Below are 22,137 nucleotides of genomic sequence, written 5' to 3' on the forward strand. Positions count from 1 at the left end.
TGCAGAACATGAAATTGTGCACATCTAAAAAAAAAAAATGGCTGAATCGGACATAACAATTCACAATCAGCAGACAAAGTCGGGGTTTATGAAGAGGAAAAGCTGGTTTTGCCTGTATTTTCTCACTGAACTCTGCATTAAAAAAAAACATTTCCGCAAACAGAAGACGTCATGTGCTGCTCAGTATGCAGAGGGACATTCATGTGAAGAGGACGCTCTTTGTAAATAAGTACTCCACGTTTTTCTCTGTTTGGAGTCAGTGAAGCGAGACTGTCCGAGATAAATCCCCAAGGCCTTATTCGTTTTACACACTCTGTTTGTTGACTGCAGACAGTGAATGGGACGTATAGCACTGTAGCTTGTGAATCTGTGTTTTTGCTTATGAAGCAGATCCAGTATTAGCCTCCATTCCTCTCATTCAATGTTCCGTCTTCAAGAACCACAAGTCATGGTATTTTGTACATACACGTTTTAACCACTGCTTTGCAGAGTTTTACTGACACGTGACCTTTAACCTTTTTTGCATTTTAGCAAACTAACTTGCATGTAATCTGCAGCACCTTTTGTCACCGTTGTGCTGTTTTGCAGGGCCCAGGTTGTTGTCGGCAGTTAAAGTGCACTTGCGACATCATCAGATTACTCATCTCCGAGGGAGTGTGTCCGAGAAGGAAGGTGTATTCATCATGTTAAAAAGGTAAACAGTAGAGCAACAATGATTGATTCAAAACAACACGTTTGGTGTGAATTTAAGTACATTAAGTTCTCAGACATCAGTCTCTGATTGTAATGACTTCACCCTTATTATTGGATATGATTTGGTAAAGTTAGTCTACTGTAAGAAAGGATCCGATTCGTATGCTGTTAATTGTCATTATCTAAATTGATAACTTCTAACAAATCAATAGTATAATTAAAATGATTATTATTATAATAATAACGATGATGAGGAAAGATTCATTATTCTATTCGGACATGCTCAGTCTTTGGATGTTTGACGCTTATTGTTTAAAGCTGTGTTCAGTGATGGTTTCTTTTGGCCAACTTCCTGTCTGTTAGCTGTCGTTAGCGTTCCCCTCTCTGCTCCCCGTGTCGTCAGGACATGGTGGGAAGTGTATTCGCCGTCAAACAGCCTAATGCTACATCTAGGGATGCACCGATACCACTTTAGTCTGACTGAGTACGATTACTTGGATTTGAGTACATGCCGATACTTGGTACTTAATAATGCCATTGCAGACATTTTCGTCTCACTTTGGGAACAAAATACATCATTAGATACTATACTATTAAAATTCCTTTATTTTTTGCTGTAAAACATTTTGGTTGGACATGAAAAGATATGAGACAAGAGATCAGTATTTCAGCTTTTATTTCCAGGTATTTACATTCAGATATTAAAGATGTTCAGACATATAAACAACTTAGAAGCCAGTCTTGTTTGTATTGGAGCACCACATTTTCAGGTGAGCAAAAATATAGGAACGAAATATAGACGCGAATTAGATTGAAATGAATGATACTTCATTTTTTGTGTGAAATCCATTGCGGTCTGTTAGATCTTATCTTAAATTACTTGTGTTGAAGGAGTGACTTTTCTCCTCCTCAGGAGAAAAGTGCTGCTCTTCTCAGCTCACTTGAAGTTACATAAAGTGGTATCGGGTGCAGCAGTGTCAGAGTAGTTTTATGAATCCAAATTCGAGTATACAAGGGCAGCATCAGACCCGAAGCTGGTATCCATATCTGTGCATCCTTAGCTACACACAAACTGCTTTTTTCCCCTTTTTTAAAAAGCATAAATGCTACTCGAGGACAGGTGGGTATTGCTTTCTAAAAAAGATGAAACAATAGAGACAAAAATAACACAGAATCCACAAAAAGCATCATGGCAACTCCTCACCCTGTCCCGTAGGTGTCCAGAAACGCTAACGAGTGCAGAATGTTACAGAGAATAGAAATAATATTTACCACAGTTGCCTAATTTTATTTGGCATCATTTGCTTAAGCACCATCCACTTGCAACAATGAAATAGAATGCATTATTCTGTGATGGAGTGAAATGAAGACGTGACTGTCAGCTGTTCTGAAACTGAGCAAACGTGTAAAGAGGGAGAGCATCAGCTTCATGTGTACCTGCATGCTCACATGATACATGTAGGTATGGACGCAAATGACCTTTTGGGTAGTTTTTATTTTTAAATTACAACCGGTTATGCTGATCTGAATAAAATGGACATCATTTGCATTACAGCGACCTCTGTGCTTACTGGTACTGAAGAAAACACTTTCAACAACTCACTGCCTGACGTTCACCTCGTATCATTCAACAGTTTCAGAACACTCTTGTTTTTTACAGCTGTTCCTGCATCCTTGCAAAGTGTTCACTATGCATGTTCTGCAGTACACATTTTTTTCCTTTTTCCCCCCCCCCCCCCTCAATCCCTGATGTAATATTCCTACCTGTATTTATGTATTTTATCTTGTGTTATTTTATTCCCTCATGATACACTGTATAGTTTGTCTCGTTTTGTTAAAATCCACCTGTGATAGATTTGCAACGATATAAAGTTAACTTTTTTTTGCTCTAGAAATAAACATATTCAGAGTTCATGTGTAATCTGTGCTGCTTATTCGCCCCAGTCTCCATTATTCTTTTATAGGTAAGCTATTGTTGGGCATGCAGGATTTAAAACAGTCAAAGCTTCCAAGACTTCTCGGCTTTTCACTCGATCCAGCTTGGGTTTGAACCTGTGTTTTTCTGCAGCAGGGGCATTTGGCAGTGATGAGGGCATTTCACTTACGAGCACGTGTGTCCAAGTGCTGAGGTGTTCTTACGCTCTGTGTAAACATTAACCAGAGCTGGGTTTGAAATGAAACCTGCTCCTTTTGAGGATTTTTTGGGGATTTTTTTTGTTTATTCATGTTCACAAAAACATGCGTTTTAGGATGAAACCTTTAAATTTCACTTTGTCTTATAACGGTAGTCCTCAATCAGAAAAGATAATCATGTTTAGTGGTCTTCACGTTGTTGTCATTGTCCCAGTGTTTGTTTCTTATCATTTCTCCGCAGACGTCATTACCCCGAGTGAGTTTAAAGTCGAGCTTTAGGGCCAAACCGTCGGCAGTGTCAACAGAGCGAGGCTGCTCATTAATGCATCAACCAGGTCAGACATTGCTTGTGGGGAGGTGTGTTCTCCTCTCTTCCCCCCCTCCGCCTCTCAAATGTCATCTAAGGTATGCTGCAGATATCAGCAGAGGCCATATAAGAAGCAAGCGATGAGGTCTGGTCGCTCAAAACGTGGCTCTGAGCTGAAGGCGTGAGGAAGCTCGCAGAAGCCCCGTCTTCCCTTTCTAACCTGGACACAAGAAGACTCCGTTTGCACGTTGGACGATATGCTGTTCTGCCACTCGCAGCCCGAGTCCTACCACCAGCACTCTGCTGGTTTCATTAGGTAAAGCAAAAACATGTAAACAAACCTGCATTTGTAATTTTAAAAAAGTTTTTCATTTTGTAGGAGCATTGCATTCAAAAACAACTTAATGACTGCTTCCCTCGTCTTCTCAAACTCCACGTTTTGCAACATTCGCATTATCTTTTTTTCTACTGTGAAATGATATGAGATATGAAATCAGGACAGTCGCCGTCATCTTCTCTACACTACAGCCCTTCTGTCTTTCTGCTCTCTTCCAGAGAGGCCATGGGACCTTTCCTGACAAACGAAGACACTCGACTTGTGGCAGAAACTGCCGCCGCGAGTGGCAAGCGGAGTCCGTTCCAGTACGTTCTGTGTGCAGCCACCTCACCGGCTGTGAAACAACAGGAGGAGACTCTCACTTATCTCAACCAAGGTAGCTATCAGTCCTGCTCGTCTAATGTCCATGTTGACGGAATGGACTGGAGCTCATTTTGGTCACATGGAGCTACTGCTTACATGTATCAGTTTAGCAAAGTCTACCACATATTTACATTCACATTAATTAATTGTACATGTACATCCTGTAAGTTTATAGCCAGATTAGTTTAATCTACATGATGATAAAACAATAACATCAGAATTTCAACATGACTTATTGAGGGTCTATGGGAGCAAGGAAGGGCCTCAATAATTAAAATCTGTATGAGCAGCAAATGTATATTCATTGTAAATTCTTCTGATTTATTTTTTGATCTCACCAAAGAAAAAACATCATTTGAGGAAGTGGGCTCAGATAATTGTTGACAAATTGATTTTCACGCTGATCAAATCATTGTAGTTTAAAATATTAATTAGATGTAAATATACTTAATGCTGAAATGTATTTTAAATTGGATTGCAATCCTGTGATGAGATTTCCCTTCTCTGAAAGTTATCCCTAATAATGCAATTCCCAGTTATCTTCTTTTTGCAATTGCATTTTTTCCCCCCAAGTTTACTGTGATTCATTTTTTTTATTTTTTTTTTTTATTATTTCTATCAGGCTTGATAGCTTTTCTTCAGTGGTCATAGTGTTCATATTTTAGTCAGCCAGGTTTTTTTTTAAATCTGACTCAGATTTTTGAAATAAAGGAAAAACGACACAATAACTTTAGTCATTTAAGTAACCTGACCCTTTCTTTGCTTCCATAGATTTCCTTTCTGTCGTTGAAGACAGTTGTTGATAATTATCTGTGAAAATACTGCTAATTTGATACGATATACCGCAGACATAATGACATCCATACACTTACACAGTAGGAAATCACAGCATTTAAGTATTTGAAGTAGAATAATTGTAGAAATACAGACTTCTCAGTGCAACATGACCGTCGAAATGTTTGCTAATTTCTCTGACTTTCGTCTTCTGCATAATTCACCTCCCGTTTCTTCATCTTTTCTTTCCTCTTGTGCTCTGTGCTCTCCTCTTTTACCTGAGATCAATCTCGATCGTTATATTTTCCTGCTTCTCTTGTTGAAACATTTGTGCTTTGATGACCTTTATGTTTCTTCAAGTTTTCTCTGCTTATCTGCTCCAAAGTAATTCGTTTTTGAGCGAAAACAATGAACGTGAGCCTTATTTAACATGCGACAATTAAATAAGTCATTTAAATACGACACATATTGATTGGACATTAATTGACATTAGTTGGTAGCTTATTATTTTTTATTTTTTTGTACTATACTGATGAAGAAGCACTGATGGTCTTCCAGTGTCCCCGCGTTGGCTTTTCTTGTGATATGAAACTTCATATTTAAATTGGATCAGGATGGAGAAACAGTCTATCAACGTTTCCTCGTGGCTGGCCTTCACATCTGCCTTAAAAAGTTCCTAATTTGATTCAGTTTCTATCTCCACTGCCCCCTCTTTTTCTGATTGACTCATTTCCCATTTTTCAATTTTAATCAGTTTTTTGTTTTTTTTTAATATTTTAAAATGTAGGTCAGTCCTACGAAATCCGTATGCTTAACAGAAAACTAGTGGAGTATACAGATATAAGCAGCAAATATGTAAAGGTAGGTGTTAAGGTCTGTTTTTTTTTTAACTTTCATGTGACCTCTTCCTCTTTCTCCTTGTATCTGTTTCCATGTATCCGTTTCCTGGTGCGTCACAGGTCCTCGACCCTCCCTTTGGCTTCAGGGGTGAGGTGTCGACCTTGGAGAGCTTGGTACCTCCTTCCTCCTTCTTAGACTTTTGCCTTTTTTTTATACATACCCATCATCCACACACTTCTAATTAATCTTTAACATGCTTATATGAACATGAATTGTATCTCTATAATATTTTACAATACCTCTTATCCCTCTAATTTATATTGTCGTGTGTAAGTTGTATATTGCTGTACGTATTCAATTGCTTTCTGAATGGAACCTATTAACAGCTCACCGTGTCTGTGTTATGTAACATTCTTGTGACACAACATTTCAGCCGCAGGTCAAAAGCAACAACATTTATTGCAAACATTCTTCAACGCGCTCCCTTAAAGTGATAGCGCAGGTTATCTCAAGTGTGGTTGTATGAGTTTAGAACAGGGGTCTGCAACCTTTAGAATGAAAAGAGCCATTTTTGTCCCCTCTCCACCCAAATCAAATTATTTTGGAGCCGCAAAAAAACCTATTTCATCCTTATAATGAAGATAAAATAACATGTAAAGTTGTTGTTTTTACACATGTACTATATTCAAAGAACTACAGTTTGTCGCACGTTGATACCAAACCTCTAAAAGTGTAGAAAAATGACTTTGAGATGAAATTTTATGTACAATTTTGTATGAGAAAATATGCCTGGCCTAAGTATATGGATCTAAGCATGGACAGGACTCCAAATGTGAATTTCTTCATGTATGCATTACTTTAATGGCTTTCAGGGGAGGTTTTCCAATTGGATATGAAGGACAAAATATCCAAAACACTTTTATTCACGCCTTTAACTTGACAAAAAAGTGTGAAAAACATGAAAAGTTTTTTTTTTCTTCAAAGCGAGAAGGAGCCACTACCGAGGGGCTCTAGAGCCACATGAGGCTCTAGAGCCGCAGGTTGCAGACCCCTGGTTTAGACGCTGATATTTCCCATCTCTGTCCCTGGCCGGGACCGGTTTGGTCATTATTACTTTATTAGCCTTACCGGGTGGGGAGAAAACTATGCCATAATCAGAAATATTATATAATTAATCGTAATTACACAACGTGCACAGGCTCGGGTCGGGTTGGGCTTGATTTTTTTGAGCCCGATCTAAGCTCTAGTATGAGGTACCGACACATTATCTCTTTATCCATTTTTGCCACTTTATCTTGGTGTTAAAAAGGAGACTCACGTTTATTAACTACACACACGATTCAATTTTCAATTAAAATTAGAGATTATATCAAACACTGGTGTCACAAAGTAACACATTAATTTTTTCACTCACTGATTGAGGCTGCAGTGGATCAACAACTCCTGTGCGCGGTGATGTAAAATCATGAATTTACCTCTATGCACTTAAAGCAGTGAATAATATATTAAGCAGACATTGATTTGATTTGATTTTCTATTTATTTTATTAGGTGGCTAAAATAACTTATTTCTTGTGTCCCCACACACAGCACAGCCTAGGAGGCATTGCTTCATAAATCCACATTTTATTTAAACTCAATAATCCCTTTTAAGATTATTTTGAGGTGGTTTTACTGCATTACATTTGTGTATAAATACAGTGGTATGCAACCCCTGTACATTTTCATGATTTTCCTTTATAAATCATTGGTTGTTTGGATAAGAAATGTCAGTTAAATATGTCATATAGGAGACAAACACAGTGATATTTGAGAAGTGAAATAAAGTTTATATGATTTACAGAAAGTGTGCAAGAATTATTTAAACAAAATTAGGCATGTGCATACATTTTGGCAGCCTTGTCATTTTATTGATTTCAAAACCTTTAGCACTAATTATTGGAACTCAAAATTGGTTTGGTAACCTCAGTGACCCTTGACCTCCATACACAGGTGAATCCAATCATGAGAAAGAGTATTTAAGGAGGTCAATTGTAAGTGTTTCTCCTCTTTGCATCTTCTCTGAAGAGTGGCAACATGGGAGCCTCAAAACAACTCTCAAATGACCTGAAAACAATGATTGTTCAACATCATGGTTTAGGGGAAGGATACAGAAAACTATCTCAGAGATTTAAGCTCTCAGTTTCAACTGTGAGGAACGTTGTGAGGAATTGGAAGACCACAGGCACAGTTCTAGTTAAGGCCTGAAGTGGCAGACCAAGAAAAATCTCAGATAAGCAGAGGTGAAGGATGGTGAGAACAGTCACAGTCAACCCACAGACCAGCTCCAAAGACCTACAACATCATCTTGCTGCAGATGGTGTCACTGTGCATCGTTCAACTATTCACCACACTTTACACAAGGAGATGCTGTATGGAAGAGTAATGCAGAAAAAGCCTTTTCTCTGCACCTGCCACAAACAGAGTCTCTTGAGGTATGCTAAAGCACATTTGGACAAGCCAGCTTCATTTTGGAAGAAGGTGCTGTGGACTGATGAAACTAAAATAGAGTTATTTGGGCAAAACAAGGGGTGTTATGCATGATGGAAAAAGAACACAGCATTCCAAGAAAAACACTTGCTACCTACAGTTAAATGTGGTGGTGGTTCCATTATGCTGTGGAGCTGTGTGGCCAGTGCAGGGACTGGGAATCTTGTTAAAGTTGGGGGTCGCATGGATTCCACTCAATATCAGCAGATTCTGGAGAACAATGTCCAGGAATCAGTGACAAAGCTGAAGTTGTGCCGGGGCTGGATCTTTCAACAAGACAATGACCCTAAACACTGCTCAAAATCTACTTAGGCATTCATGCAGAGGAACAAATACAACGTTCTGGAATGATCATCTCAGTCTCCAGACCTGAATATTATTGAAAATTTGTGGTGTGATTTAAAGCGGACTGTCCATGCTCGGAAACCATCAAACCTGATTGAACTGGAGATGTTTTGTAAAGAAAAATGGTCCAAAATACCTTCAGCCAGAATCCAGACTCTAATTGGAAGCTATAGGAAGCGTTTAGAGGCTGATATTTCTGCAAAAGGAGGATGCACAATTTTTGCCTAAACTTATGCACATGCCTAATTTTGTTTAAATAATTCTTGCACACTTTCTGTAAATCATATAAACTTTATTTCAATTCTCAAATATCACTGTGTTTGTCTCCTATATGATATATTTAACTGACATTTCCTATCCAAAACAACCAATGATTTATAAAGGAAAATCCTGAAAATTTACAGGGGTGCGCAAACTTTTGCAATACCACTGTACATCCACTCGACATGCCTCTGTTGTCATGCAACCACTCACTCCTTGAGTATGTGATGTTTGCTATAGCGTCCGAGAAACACAGGAATGGGACAGGTGGTATCTATACAAACACATGACATTTTGTCAGTTTCAGTCGTGCATGATCTTCCCCCATAAATATCTCAAAAATGTAACATGCTGTAATTAAAGTTACACATTATCCAACCCGGTTATGAGGTGTTTCTGCCCAATGTTAGGGAACAGTTCAGCAAATAAAATCAACATTGATTGTCCATGATATCTAAGGTTTGCTGCTTTTCCCTCCATGAGACTGACTTTTCTGACTGGAAAGCAAAGTTTGGCTTTGAAAACCACTCACTCTCTTGCACACCAAAGTCCATTGAGGAGTTGTTGATTCGCCGTTTACTTCATCACTCGATGATTCAAATGTTGTTTTGTGACCTTGGTGTTTGAAAGTCTTTTGTTTGGATTAGGGCCGAACAATTAGTCGACATTTATTCGATATCGCGATACAGCTTACTGCAATTTTCAAATCGCAGGAGGATATAATGTATATTAATATTAATATACATTATATTTTGAGACACATTTTGGCTTGAATTGATATTATCTGTTTAAGCCAAGTGTGTGTCAAAATACAATTTTTGATGAATTATTATTACACATCTTATTCTACGGACTGAAGAGAGCATCTTTGTTTCTCACAGAGCTGCACACATATCACACATGAATCCTTTTAAATGTGTTTTTTGGTATGTAAATGAGAATAATGATGTACAAATTCCCTATGATATCGCGAATAATATCGCAATCACATTTCCTATCAAAAATAATCTCAATTAGATATTTATTCAAAGTCGTTATATATATATAATGGAGCAGCAGTAGATATGCAGCTCCTCTGTCCCCCATGAGCAAAAAACACAGATTTCTGTTATGGAAACATCTGTTTTGTGTCAGAAACCTCATACAACCTAACTCCAATAACACTTAACTAAATATCTATCATTTGTTTAAAGCAAGAGTCGGAAGTTAAGCTTGTTGCGCAACTCATGGATCTTTAATAACGTTGTCCAAGACAGTGTGGGAGCCCTGATTTTGTTGTGCTATGCTTCTCACAAGAATCAGATGCATTAACTCATGGACAGTTCATTTTCATTCATGGGTGTCCAGTATGATTCTCTCTAAATAAATGTAGTAGAAATGGAAATAAATGTCAACCTTGTGTTTAATTGAATAAATGAGGGGAGCCTTTTGTTTGTTGCACTTTGCCCTACAGTCCAGCTGTTGGGCTCTGTGCTGGCTTCCCTGCTCGAGCTGTCGCTGCTGGTCTGGCCTAACTCCCTGATGCTACCTGTTCACAGAGCATCGTGCGTGTTGTATTTCACGACCGTCGGCTGCAGTACATGGAGCACCAGCAGCTGGAAGGGTGGAGGTGGAACAGACCCGGAGACAGAATCCTTGATATAGGTGAATTGACAGTATACACTATGACACTGTGACTCTTTAAAGCTCATGTCTATGACAAAGATTTTAAAAAAAGTGTAGTGTAAGTTTGTTCGGTTATACTACTTTCTAATTAAAATGAGTTTTTGGTTGATGATAATCATCTCCTGGACATGAATGCGTTCAGATTTAAGGACGAGGACAATATCATGTTTTTTTTCTTTCTTATATTCTCTCCATAAAAACACATCATGTCACTGGGATGTCCTCTTAACACTTTAAAATCAATGTACAAATGCTCCAGGTTGCAACACTGTCAACACAACAACTTGGTTTGACCGAGTCTTAAATATCGCTCTGTTCCTTCAAACCATCAACAACTTTTAAAAAACCTGTGAACTCTGCCACATCACTACATATGCACTACATAATAGTCACTTTACCTCAGATATTGCTAATTGAGCAAGAACACATAATAGATCTGAGCTACATTTGCATATTTTATTTTTATTTACTTTTCCCCCTGAGGTCTCACTTCAGACCTTCACTTCAGATATATATATATGTATACATACATATATATATATATATATATGTGTATATATATATACAATACATATATATATATATGTTCATATATATATATATGTACATATATATATATATACATATATATATATACATATATATATATGTGTATATATATGTATATATGTGTATATATGTGTATATATATGTATATATGTGTATATATATATATATATATACATATATATATATGTGTATATATGTATATATGTGTATGTATATGTATATATATATGTATATGTATATGTGTATATGTATATGTATATATATATATGTATATGTGTATATGTATATATATATCTATATGAATATATATGTATATGTATATATATATATATGTATATGTATATATATATGTATATGTATATGTATATATATATGTATATGTATATGTATATATATATATATATATATATATGTATATGTGTATATATATATATATATGTATATGTATATATATATGTATATATATATATTCTGGTTTCTTTGCACCATATGATAAAGGAATCATTAAAATGTAACAAAAATAGTTTGTTGCTAACCCTCTGTAACAGTAGACCCTTCACTTAAGCAAACATAAGGGCTTATTCTAAGGCTATGGAGAACTATTCAGTTGTACACTTATAAAAACGTTACATTTCTGCCTTTAAACCCTCCGAAATGTTACATACTGGACCTTTAAGATGAAGTGAATAGCCTAAATAATGACTGGCTGCGTCTCTCACAGATATCCCTCTGTCAGTGGGAATACTCGAGCCACGTTCTCACGCGCTGCACCTCAACACCTTCGAGTTCCTCTGGGATCCCGTGAAGAACGCTTCGGTCTTCATCCAGGTACACGGAGACTCTGGTCAGATGTCTGAAGGGCAAGTCGATGTCTTTCCCCCTCTGCTGCTCATGCACATTCTTCTGTCCTCTCAGGTCAACTGCATCAGTACTGAGTTCACTCCAAGAAAGCATGGCGGGGAGAAGGGCGTTCCTTTTCGTATCCAGGTCGACACGTTCACGACCAACGAACACGGGGAGTACATGGAGCATGCCCATTCATCCAGCTGCCAGATCAAAGTTTTCAAGGTCTGACCCTTTCTCCACCGCAGGTCTTCTTCTTCTTCTCGTCTTCCACCGCGTGTTTGTATTCTACATTGAATTTCTCTCCGTATTCAATTTCCTCAGCCTAAAGGAGCCGATCGAAAACTGAAGACAGACAGGGAGAAGATCAATAAAAAGACCTTCCAGGACAGAGAGAAGTACCAACAGTCCCATGAGACCACGCTGCTGAAGGAGGTGAAACATGTTTTTTTTTTAATTATTATTATCACCTCATTTGGATGTAAATACCCTCAAATTAAAGCTGAAAGTATGCAGTTAAAGCACAATCTTTTTCGTTTGATTTTAAATCCATTGTATTGGTGTATAGAGCCAAAAAAAATAGATTTTGGTGGTGATGCAGAGAGAAGTAAGAGTATAGGAAACTAATCCTTGGCGAAATGTTTTCTCTACTTATTAACGCTTTAAAGCGGAACTAGACCAGAAGTTCCTATTATCGCTGTTTTTTTTGGTGTGTATCTGCGTCATTACCTTGTTTATGAAGCTCTGACGGTTCTAAACAAACAGTTCAGCCATTGCTGAGAACGTTGTGTTTTATTGTAATCTCGGGGCTCAACGAGATCACTGAAAATCCCGTAATAGTTACGTAAGCAGCGGTTCTCCTGAACAACCGATCGTCCTGCTCCGGGCACTAGTCCGGGCACATCCGGTTACGTACATTGAACCGCAGAAGAAGAATAACGTCCGTTGTGGAGGTGTTTCACGAGCAACAGTGTCTTCTGACTCTGGGTCTGACTCTGGTTTAAAGTCATAAAAGGGACTGCGGCGGGGAGTCGTGAAGAAGCTATTTTTAAACACTGTTAAAACAATGTTTTGATAATGAGGAGCAGTGCATCCACCGTTCCAGAGGGGGGCGCTGCGCTTCTGAGAACGGATGTGCTGGATAGTACTGGCCAATCACAAGACTCTGTCTTCTGGGGGTGAAAGTTCACTCTGAAATCTCGCAGCAGAAAAACACTGTCAGAAAAGAGGATTTCTATCGGCTAGTTCACAGCAACTAGGAGGTTTTTGACCATAAAAACAAGTTAATATATGTAAGTAGACCTCCATAACTAACATTTATGTGCAACAGGACCACTATATGTCACCTTTAACATCCAAAGAGAGGTGACGAGGCTGCTCGCTTTATAGCGATAGAGAAAATGCCCCCCCAAAAAACTCATACTTGGATCCCCATCAAAATCTAACCTTTTCTCGAACTTCATCCTGAGGAAATGTTATCAAAAATATGATGTCAAGTTTTTTCACAAAGACAAACAAGATAAATGTAGTTAAAACTTGAGGCTCCATAACTCAAATTTGTTTTGCAACCGAGATATTGTAGCTACGTTTAAAGGTGCCACATGTAAGAATGTGGCCAAAAACGGTTACTACATTCAAATTCAAAATACCGAAGTATTACTAAGTACTTTTAGGTTTTGTTTTCTGACGCAACTGGCAACCCGTGGTTGCTCGGCAGCTGAGACTCTACTGACTGCAATGACCGCTAGACGGCAGTAGGTGGCGCCACGTGTCAAAACATAAACATGATTTGCAGTCTGCAAAAGATTTTTTTTAATGCAAATATGTTGGCTGCGCTGTTGTTGTTGGTGAGTTCAGTTTGTTATATGAACATTATTCCCGAGTCTCTGTGACATATTAGGAGGATTTTATGATTTATTACATAATGCACCTTTAACTACTTTATATATCTTTACTTTTTGGTAGTTTCATTCATCATTTAATACGTTTTCATGTGTTTTTTCATATTTATCTGTATAGTAAATTGCCATTACAGTTGTCAGATAAATGCTGAAATGAAGGTAAAATTACCTCTGGGATATTTCCCAGTAACCTCCTGCTAACAGCATTAATATCTGAATGCCTGGAAATAATTGAATCAATATTTTAAATAGTAAAAATGTTATATTCCATCATGAGACTCTAACCTATGTGATTTTTCCTCTCTGTTTCTCTGAAAGTGTTCCCCTTGGCCTGACGCACTGAACCTGACCACCCACAGCAGCTGCAGCACCCCGTCACCAGTTTACCACAGTTCACCGACATCTTGCACTTTCACAGATGAGTGAGTCGGCGTTTTTCCCTCAACTCATTCCACCATTTTGTTTTCGCATCTCGTAAAACTGTAGGAGGAAGCAAAAGTGTGTAAAAAGCCTCAACTCTTCTCCTCGAGGCGACAGTTGAGTAATAGCGCCCTCTATTGGTAACGGTTAAATTTCATCACCGGAGCGCTATAATTATAGTTAGACAGAAAACAAACAAACAAAAATAGACACATGTATCAACCAATCACTCCAACCTGTTCTTTCTCCCTCGTGCATGTTTCTGTAGCAACTGTTCTCCAAACCAGCAGGGGGAGCTGCTCATGGTCGGCTGCTCTGATGTAAGTAATGGAGAACAGTGCCGTGTGACAGTGTTAACTGCTGCTTTCTTATTCCCTTTAGGCCATTATTTGGAGACAGTGGGTGCTGTGCTGCTATACTCATTTCAAGGGCTCTTCTTCTTTTTGACATGTAGCACCTTCTGCCGTCGTGCTCGCCACAGAACACTCAGGAGTGGCTTCTTCGTCACAGGTTCTCCTCTTTCTCAAAGCTCTTCACCAGCTTCTCAGGTAATGTTTGATCCTCGGTGCGCTTGTTTGGAATCGATTTTTCAGTGAATTCAGAAATCGCTGAGCATCATCGTAAAAGATCTTTAGCTCAGTCAGATGAGGTTGTTTGTCACAGCACCAAATTGTTTACTGTTGTTGCAGGTGCTGATTTGCTGAGGATGAGCAGGGATGATCTGATCCAGATTTGTGGCCCAGCAGACGGCATTCGTCTCTTTAACACAATGAAAGGAAGGTGAGATATTACATTACACGCTAGAGCAGGGGTCACCAACCTTTTTGAGTCAGAGAGCTACCTTAAGGGTAAAAATAATATGGAGGGCTACCATATAATATTTTTTTGTTTGTTTACCATTTAAATGATTAATATTATGCATTCAACTGCATACACATTCCTTCCAGTGCTTACTCCTAACGATTACCAGTTTTTATAAACAATATCAAAGATATTTTACTGACAGATCATACGGATACATGCAAGTGAGGTGAAGTGAAGTGAGCCCGCGGGCTACCAGGTGCCCGCGGGCACCACGTTGGTCACCCCTGCGCTAGAGAGACGGACAGACAGAGGTTTTTGTTGCTTTAAAAAGTGGATTCATTCTGTGTTCATTGCTTCATTTGGCCAAAAGCTTAAAGCGGACCTAGACCGGAAGTTCCTATTAACGCTGTTTTTTTAGTGTGTATCTGCATCATTACCCTTGTTTTTGAAGCCCTGACGGTTCGAAACAAACAGTTCAGCCATTGCTGAGAACGTTGTGTTTTATTGTAATCTCGGGGCTCAACGAGATCTCTAAAAATCCCGTAATAGTTACGTAAACAGCGGTTCTCCTGAACAGCCGATCGTCCTGCTCCGGGCACTAGTCCGGGCACATCTGGTTGCGTACATTGAACCGCAGAAGAAGAATAACGTCCGTTGTGGAGGTGTTTCACGAGCGACAGTGTCTTCTGACTCTGGGTCTGACTCCGGGTCAAAGTCATAAAGGGACTGCGGCGGGGAGTCGTGAAGAAGCTATTTTTAAACACTGTTAAAACAATGTTTTGATAATGAGGAGCAGTGCATCCACCGTTCCAGAGGGGGGCGCTGTGCTTCTGAGAACGGATGTGCTGAATAGTACTGGCCAATCACAAGACTCTGTCTTCAGGGTGTTTCAGAGTTCACTGATGAACAGCGTCAGAAAAGAGGATTTCAATCGGCTCGTTTACAGAAACTAGGAGGTTTTTGACCATAAAAACAAGTTAATATATGTAAGTAGACCTCTATAACTAACATTTATGTGCAACAGGACCACTCTATGTGAGCTTTAAATCGTAGGCTGGGTTGCAAAACAAGTCGTCATTGTGAAGCCACAATTTCCACCCATATATTGTATATTGTTTCCCTCTAAATGGGATCATAATTTACAAACTCATTATCATGTTCTCGTGTTAAAAAAGATCCAAAACTCGCAATTTAGACCATTAGCTGCTCAGGAAAACATGTACCTATAATAACAATATTATTGTTATTTAAGTGACAAGTTGGAAGCTCAATTCCCTTCCAATCAAAATGAATGGTCTTCTTCTTGCAACCAGTGGTATCACAACCTTCAACCTCAACTTTTTATGGTCTAGGGTCAAAACATTGATATGAAAATGGAGGAATTTTTTGATTGGATGTTTTACAGTTGCCATAATTCAATACTCGGTCAACCCCAGGAAGCCTGGTACATTTCGTCATCGGTATCATCAAAGACAAACAAACAACCACCTTGATTTGACCACTGCTGCATCTTCTCCAAGCACAATTATCCACCAGTGTCCACTTCTCATGTGTTCCAGGTCTATCCAGCCTCGTCTGACCATATATGTGTGTCAACTGCAGACCAGAGATCAAGCTCCCATCAAACCAGGGGGTGGAGACAGTAAGTAAGACAGTATTTGCTTGATTAAAGGTCCAACGCGGAGCTTTTTTTAAAACCAAAGCCAGAGCAGTCTACGTTCTCCCTGACCCTGCTAGGGTATGACCAGAGGTGGAACGTTATGAATTACATTGACTGGCATTACTTGAATTGAGTAGGTTTTTGAGTAATTTTCTAAAATGTTTTTTTGGAAGTATTGTACTTCGCTATATTTTAAAGGTCACATAGAGTGGTCCTGTTGCACATATATGTTAGTTATGGAGGTCTACTTACATATATTAACTTGTTTCTATGGTCAAAAACCTCCTAGTTTCTGTAAACGAGCCGATAGAAATCCTCTTTTCTGACGGTGTTTCCCAGCCGCGAGATTTGAGAATCAACTCTCTCACCCGGAAGACAGAGTCTTGTGATTGGCCGCACTCAGAAGCGCAGCTCCCCCCTCTGGAACGGCGGATGCACTGCTCCTCATTATCAAAACATTGTTTTAACAGTGTTTAAAAATAGCTTCTTCACGACTCCCCGTCGCAGTCCCTTTGATGACTTTAAACCAGAGTCAGACCCAGAGTCAGAAGACACTGTCGCTCGTGAAACACCTCCACAATGAACGTTATTCTTCTTCTGCGGTTTAATGTACGCAATACCCGGTAAACAAGCAATAAACAATAAACAATAAAACACAGCGTTCTCAGCAGTGGCTGAACTGTTTGTTTTGAACCTTCAGGGCTTCTTAAACAAGATACACACTAAAAAACAGCGTTAATTGGAACTTCCGTTCTAGTTCTGCTTTAAATTACATCTGTGACCGAGTAAAAAAAATGTTGGCCTCAATTTTGTGGTGACTGATGTGGACACTCAGATCTTTTAGTGAGTGATCGTTTTGATCATTTTGACTGATACATTGTGTTTATATATTTTATTAAAAACAGTTCATTTGTGTCCCCTTGTATTTTTCTTTTTGCACAACACAAGAAAGAACCCCAACCTTGTTAAAAAAGTAACAAAGTAACTTTTACTCTGAGTACATTTTAAACAAGCTACTTTTTTACTTTAACTTGAGTACGTTTAGAGTAAATAACATTTTATCAAAATAGTTTCCACCTCTGTGTGTATGACCTGCAGTACTTTACTCTCTCCTGGCCCTGCACACGCACGCACACACGCACACACGCGCACACACACACACACACACACACACACACACACACACACACACACACACACACACACACACACACACACACACACACACACACACACACACACACACACACACACACACACATTCTTGTACCAGCATTTCCACTTTATAAATCAACACAATTACAATCTCAATATCTACTTCATGAATGACATCTACAAAGAACTACTGGTGCAGTACCATAACATGTCTGCAGGTAGAGCCCCAGAGCAAAAACCGGCTGGAAATTTGCTTTTTTTTTTTTTTTTTTAATTTTTGGTCCAAAATTTTATAAAAACGTCATACTATAATAGGTCAACCAAAATAAAAAAAATTTTTTTTACCAAAAATGTTTGGTCTAAAATTTTACAAAAACGTCATGCTATACTGTCGTCCAAAATTTGAAAAAATAAATTGACCCAAAAATGTTCGTCCAAAATTTTACAAAAACGTCATACTATACTATGTCGTCCAAAATTAAAAAAAATTAAAATTTGACCCAAAATTTTTGGTCCAAAATTACCAAAAATTTAGTATAGCATGTTATAGCAACCTAAGGAAGTGATTTCAATGAAAACAAAGTGATGTCCTCACTCCATAAATATGACCTCACTTTGTTGGTTAAAAACCCTCACTGGTCCTCAGTATGCTGCAAGTACAAGAACACACACACACACACACACACACACACACACACACACACACACACACACACACACACACACACACACACACACACACACTGTCTTCTTGTGTTTTTTATATGAAGCTTAGGTAAAAAAATAGGTGCATTCATAAAAAATTAATGCACCTATTTTTTTACAAAATAGGGCACCAAATGTTTAAGTATTGCCACTGAAAAACTAAAAGTGTTCACGTACGCCCTCTTGTGTCTTTTTTCCTCCACTGCAGTCTACCATGCTCTGTACCTGGAGGAGCTGACTGTGCTGGATCTGTCTGAAAAGATTGCCCTGCTGTACAGCATCACTCCTCAGCAGATCACACACATCTACAGAGAAAAACCCACTGGGATCCACGTCTTAGTCTCCGATGAGGTAACCCTCCATCATACTGCCAATTGTTTTCAAATGAGACCTACAGTGTGTAGAATGATCCACGATCTGGGCAGTCACCAGTAGAACATGAGTCATTCTCATACTGGGTCGGGTTTTTGGGAGATGTCTTTGTTTTGCAGAATTTTTAATAATAAATAAAAATACAAGACTTAGCTTAATTAATGTAAAATATATATTTGCTTGCCTATTCGTAGTAATATTAGATGTTATAGTAATAGCAGTACTAATTGTCAGAACCACAATTTGGTCTATATATAAAAAGTTTGGTTGACACTTATTTAGACATTGATTTGAAGTTAAAGGTGCATTATGTAATAAATCTAAAGCAACTGGCCATAAAATCCTCCTAATATGTCACAGAGACTCAGGAATAATGTTCATATAACAAACTGAACTCACCAACAACAACAGTGCAGACAAAAAATTTGCATTAAAAAAAATATTTTGCACACTGCAAATCATGTGGCGCCACCTACCGCCGTCTACCAATCATTGCAGTCAGTGGAGTCTCAGCTGCCGAGCAACCACGGGTTGTCAGTTACGTCAGAAAATGAAACCTTAAAAGACCTCGGTGTTTCGAATTTAAATGTAGTAACCGTTTTTGGCCACATTCTTACATATGGCACCTTTAAACTTCTGTTTCTGGGAATGCAAGCGTGTAAAAGACATAGATTGGATGCGATGCAGGTCATCGTGAAAAAAATATTAAATATAAAAGTGTTAAAAAAAAAGTTTTTTGTGCACTTATGTTTCTGAGTTGCTCTGTGTAGCTGATAATCATCATACATCATAATAAATACATGAAAACCAAATAGTGGCACCTGTTCGTGACTGAGTGTCATAGAGGACTGTGAATCCTGATAATTGGAACTCAACTGTTCACACTGGTGAACGTGTCTGTTTCAGATGGTGCAGTTCTTCAGGGAGGAGATGAGCTTCATCATCAGCACTATCAGAGGTAAACAAAGTCCCAACTCACTATTACAGACATTTTAGTATCCATTCTTAAAAGTGTTTCCTCCTTGAATGACCTTTGCTCTTTTTTTCTGTGCCGCAGATGAAAACACTGAGGGTTTACACGTGGTGTTGAAATGACCTCCACGTGCTCCAAAGGGGTTTTTGGTCAGTGCAGGTGTACAGATATGTATATAAATCCATCTAGACAACAATGTGTGACATTTACAGTCCAGAAAGATGCTATTAAGCTCAGTGTACTGATGATGGTTCTGTGTTTGTTTAGATTTCCTTTGTGTTTTGTCAGCTTTTCTGAGATCTGCTTAATGTGCCTTGTAATTAGTGGTGTTTCTCATGCACGTGTGCTTACATTTTTGGCCTAAATGCCTGTAAATGCAAGCATTCATGATAATAAAAGTCACACATCATCATTCAGTCAGATTGAAAATGACAAATGAACAAAATAGTGCTACCTTTGCTCTTTGACACTTCAAACGGGGACATGTTCTGCAGATTGTTCTCATTTGTGCATTTTGGCCAAAATAAAGCATTTTGCACTATAGTCTCTCTGTGTTGGTAGGAAGTGGGTGGAGCCTTGTTGAGAAAAGGATAACGTCATGTACGTTTAAGCGCCAGCACCGCGCACAGGATGCGTCCAACTACACAGGCTTTTTCTTGTCAATGCATAACGACAAACACCGTCATCTCCTAGCAAGAAGGGTCAAAGGTTCAAATCCTGGGTCACTCAAGGTTCTGTCTATTTTATGTTACCCTCCTCCAACAGTCTAAAGACACGTGGTTCAGATTAACTGGCCTGACCATACATTTACAGTGGGTGTGAATATGGACGTGAACAGTTCAGTCAGTTTTTTCACTAAGTAAATTCTGACATCTGACATCTCAGATCCTGCTTATTATTTTTTGATGTGATTGATTTGATTGAAGGGCCACATGGTTGGTGTAGTGCAGGGGTTCTCAAAGTTTTGATACCTGAGGGCCAATTTAGGAACCCAACATTGGACTGAGGGCCTCCAAAGGAAAAAAAAACAGAAAAAAATCCCATTTGTAATTATATTAATGACCAGATTGCAGTTCTACAGTTTAGCGTTAAGTAATATAAGCGTTAATATAATGTAATTTAAGCATTAATATAATAACGCTTCATAATTTACTGGGTAATTACCCAGTATTTTGGCCATTGTTCTTACCTTCTAATTACAGGTTAATACCAAGTAACACATTTCTGTTACCATATATTTACTGGGTAAATAGCTAGTAATTGGGGGCTGTAGCTACCTGCTTATTACCAGCTTATAACCCAATAATACACTAAAATTCACCATATAGAAACCATGTAAATACCCAGTATTTTTGTTTACACTTATTGGTCTGTATCCAGTAATGTCCAATAAACATTTAACAAGCTTAGTAGCTCCTGGATTAAAACTATCAACTGTAATTCACTGCGGGGCCGCCAGAAATGTTTCTGCGGGCCGCCATTGGCCCCCGGGCCGCACTTTGAGAACCAATGGTGTAGTGGTTAGCACTTTTGCTTTCTGGTTAACCAGGAAGGAGCAACGCAACGCAGAACAAAGCAGAGTGAGCGAGAAGGAGAAAAGAAAAGAGAAAAGGCGGGAGAAAGATCTGCAGTACAAAATAGTTTTTTTTGTTGGTGGGGGTTCATAACAACTTAGAACTATTGTGATGATGAGAATTATTGCACAGGACTGAACCAGGAAGAAGCAATCAACATGTACAAAAAAAGAGCTCACTGTACGTGTTGAAATGGACGGAAATGATAAAATAACTGTGATGGAGCTGATGAGGAAAGTAAAAGAAGTGTGTGGAGACCTGGTAGCCTGCAGGTGCATTGGAGAAAAGAAAATTTGAAATAACGTTAAAAGAAGATGGTGGTCTCTTTCGTGGAACTGCTAAGACGGGGGAAATAACAGATGAATAATTGGGGGTGTGCAATCGGCGTCTCCAATTAAAAGGGGTGTGTGGCCTGGCATGGACATTGCAGACGGGACAAGATATCTTAAAGTCAAATTAGAAAGAAAAAGTCAATAATACGGTTCATCACCACCATAGTCAACAAAGTTTGAAACGGCAACACGACTGGAATCTGTATACAGCGAGGCCACAAATGAAGAGACGGCCCCGAATTTGAATGTTTCAAATTGAAAAAATGCACGCACACTATGCAAGAGAATGCATCTGATAGGGAGCAGCATGGACAGTTTGACGAGAGCTGAGTGATACAGAGCCAGATGAAGTAAGGGGAGATGGAGGGGGAGGGACGAGTCTCAGATATCGGAAGAGGTTAAATGGAGAGGCAGCAAATAGAAAGAGATTACAAGTTAAGAGAATAACCAGATCCCAGAACAAAATAAGGAAGTAGAATTATAACAATGAGAGGTTCATTATTTTTTATTTTTTTTATTTTTATTTTATTTCTTTTTTATGATTCAGCTAATTTCATTTAATGCAAATGGGATAAGGAGCGCCCAAAGAAGAAGAATTTGCTC

At 38.6% G+C, this 22,137-nt stretch overlaps 1 protein-coding gene across 1 annotated transcript; it reads left to right on the forward strand.

Annotated features, from left to right (window-relative positions):
• Positions 1 to 3,390: 3,390 nt before the first annotated feature.
• Positions 3,391 to 19,814, forward strand: tfcp2l1 (transcription factor CP2-like 1; the record flags this gene model as incomplete). Its single annotated transcript, XM_083890587.1, has 15 exons — positions 3,391 to 3,449; positions 3,689 to 3,846; positions 5,395 to 5,468; positions 10,120 to 10,225; positions 11,517 to 11,623; positions 11,711 to 11,863; positions 11,963 to 12,073; positions 13,858 to 13,961; positions 14,228 to 14,279; positions 14,414 to 14,507; positions 14,649 to 14,739; positions 16,323 to 16,405; positions 18,492 to 18,634; positions 19,562 to 19,613; positions 19,713 to 19,814. 15 exons carry the CDS (start codon positions 3,391 to 3,393, stop codon positions 19,748 to 19,750), a joined length of 1,425 nt encoding a protein of 474 aa, XP_083746713.1. The 3' UTR covers positions 19,751 to 19,814.
• Between the last annotated feature and the right edge of the window lie 2,323 nt (positions 19,815 to 22,137).

This window comes from Microchirus variegatus (genome assembly GCF_963457635.1).
Source record: "Microchirus variegatus genome assembly, chromosome: 5".
NCBI classification, from domain to species: Eukaryota; Metazoa; Chordata; class Actinopteri; order Pleuronectiformes; family Soleidae; genus Microchirus; species Microchirus variegatus.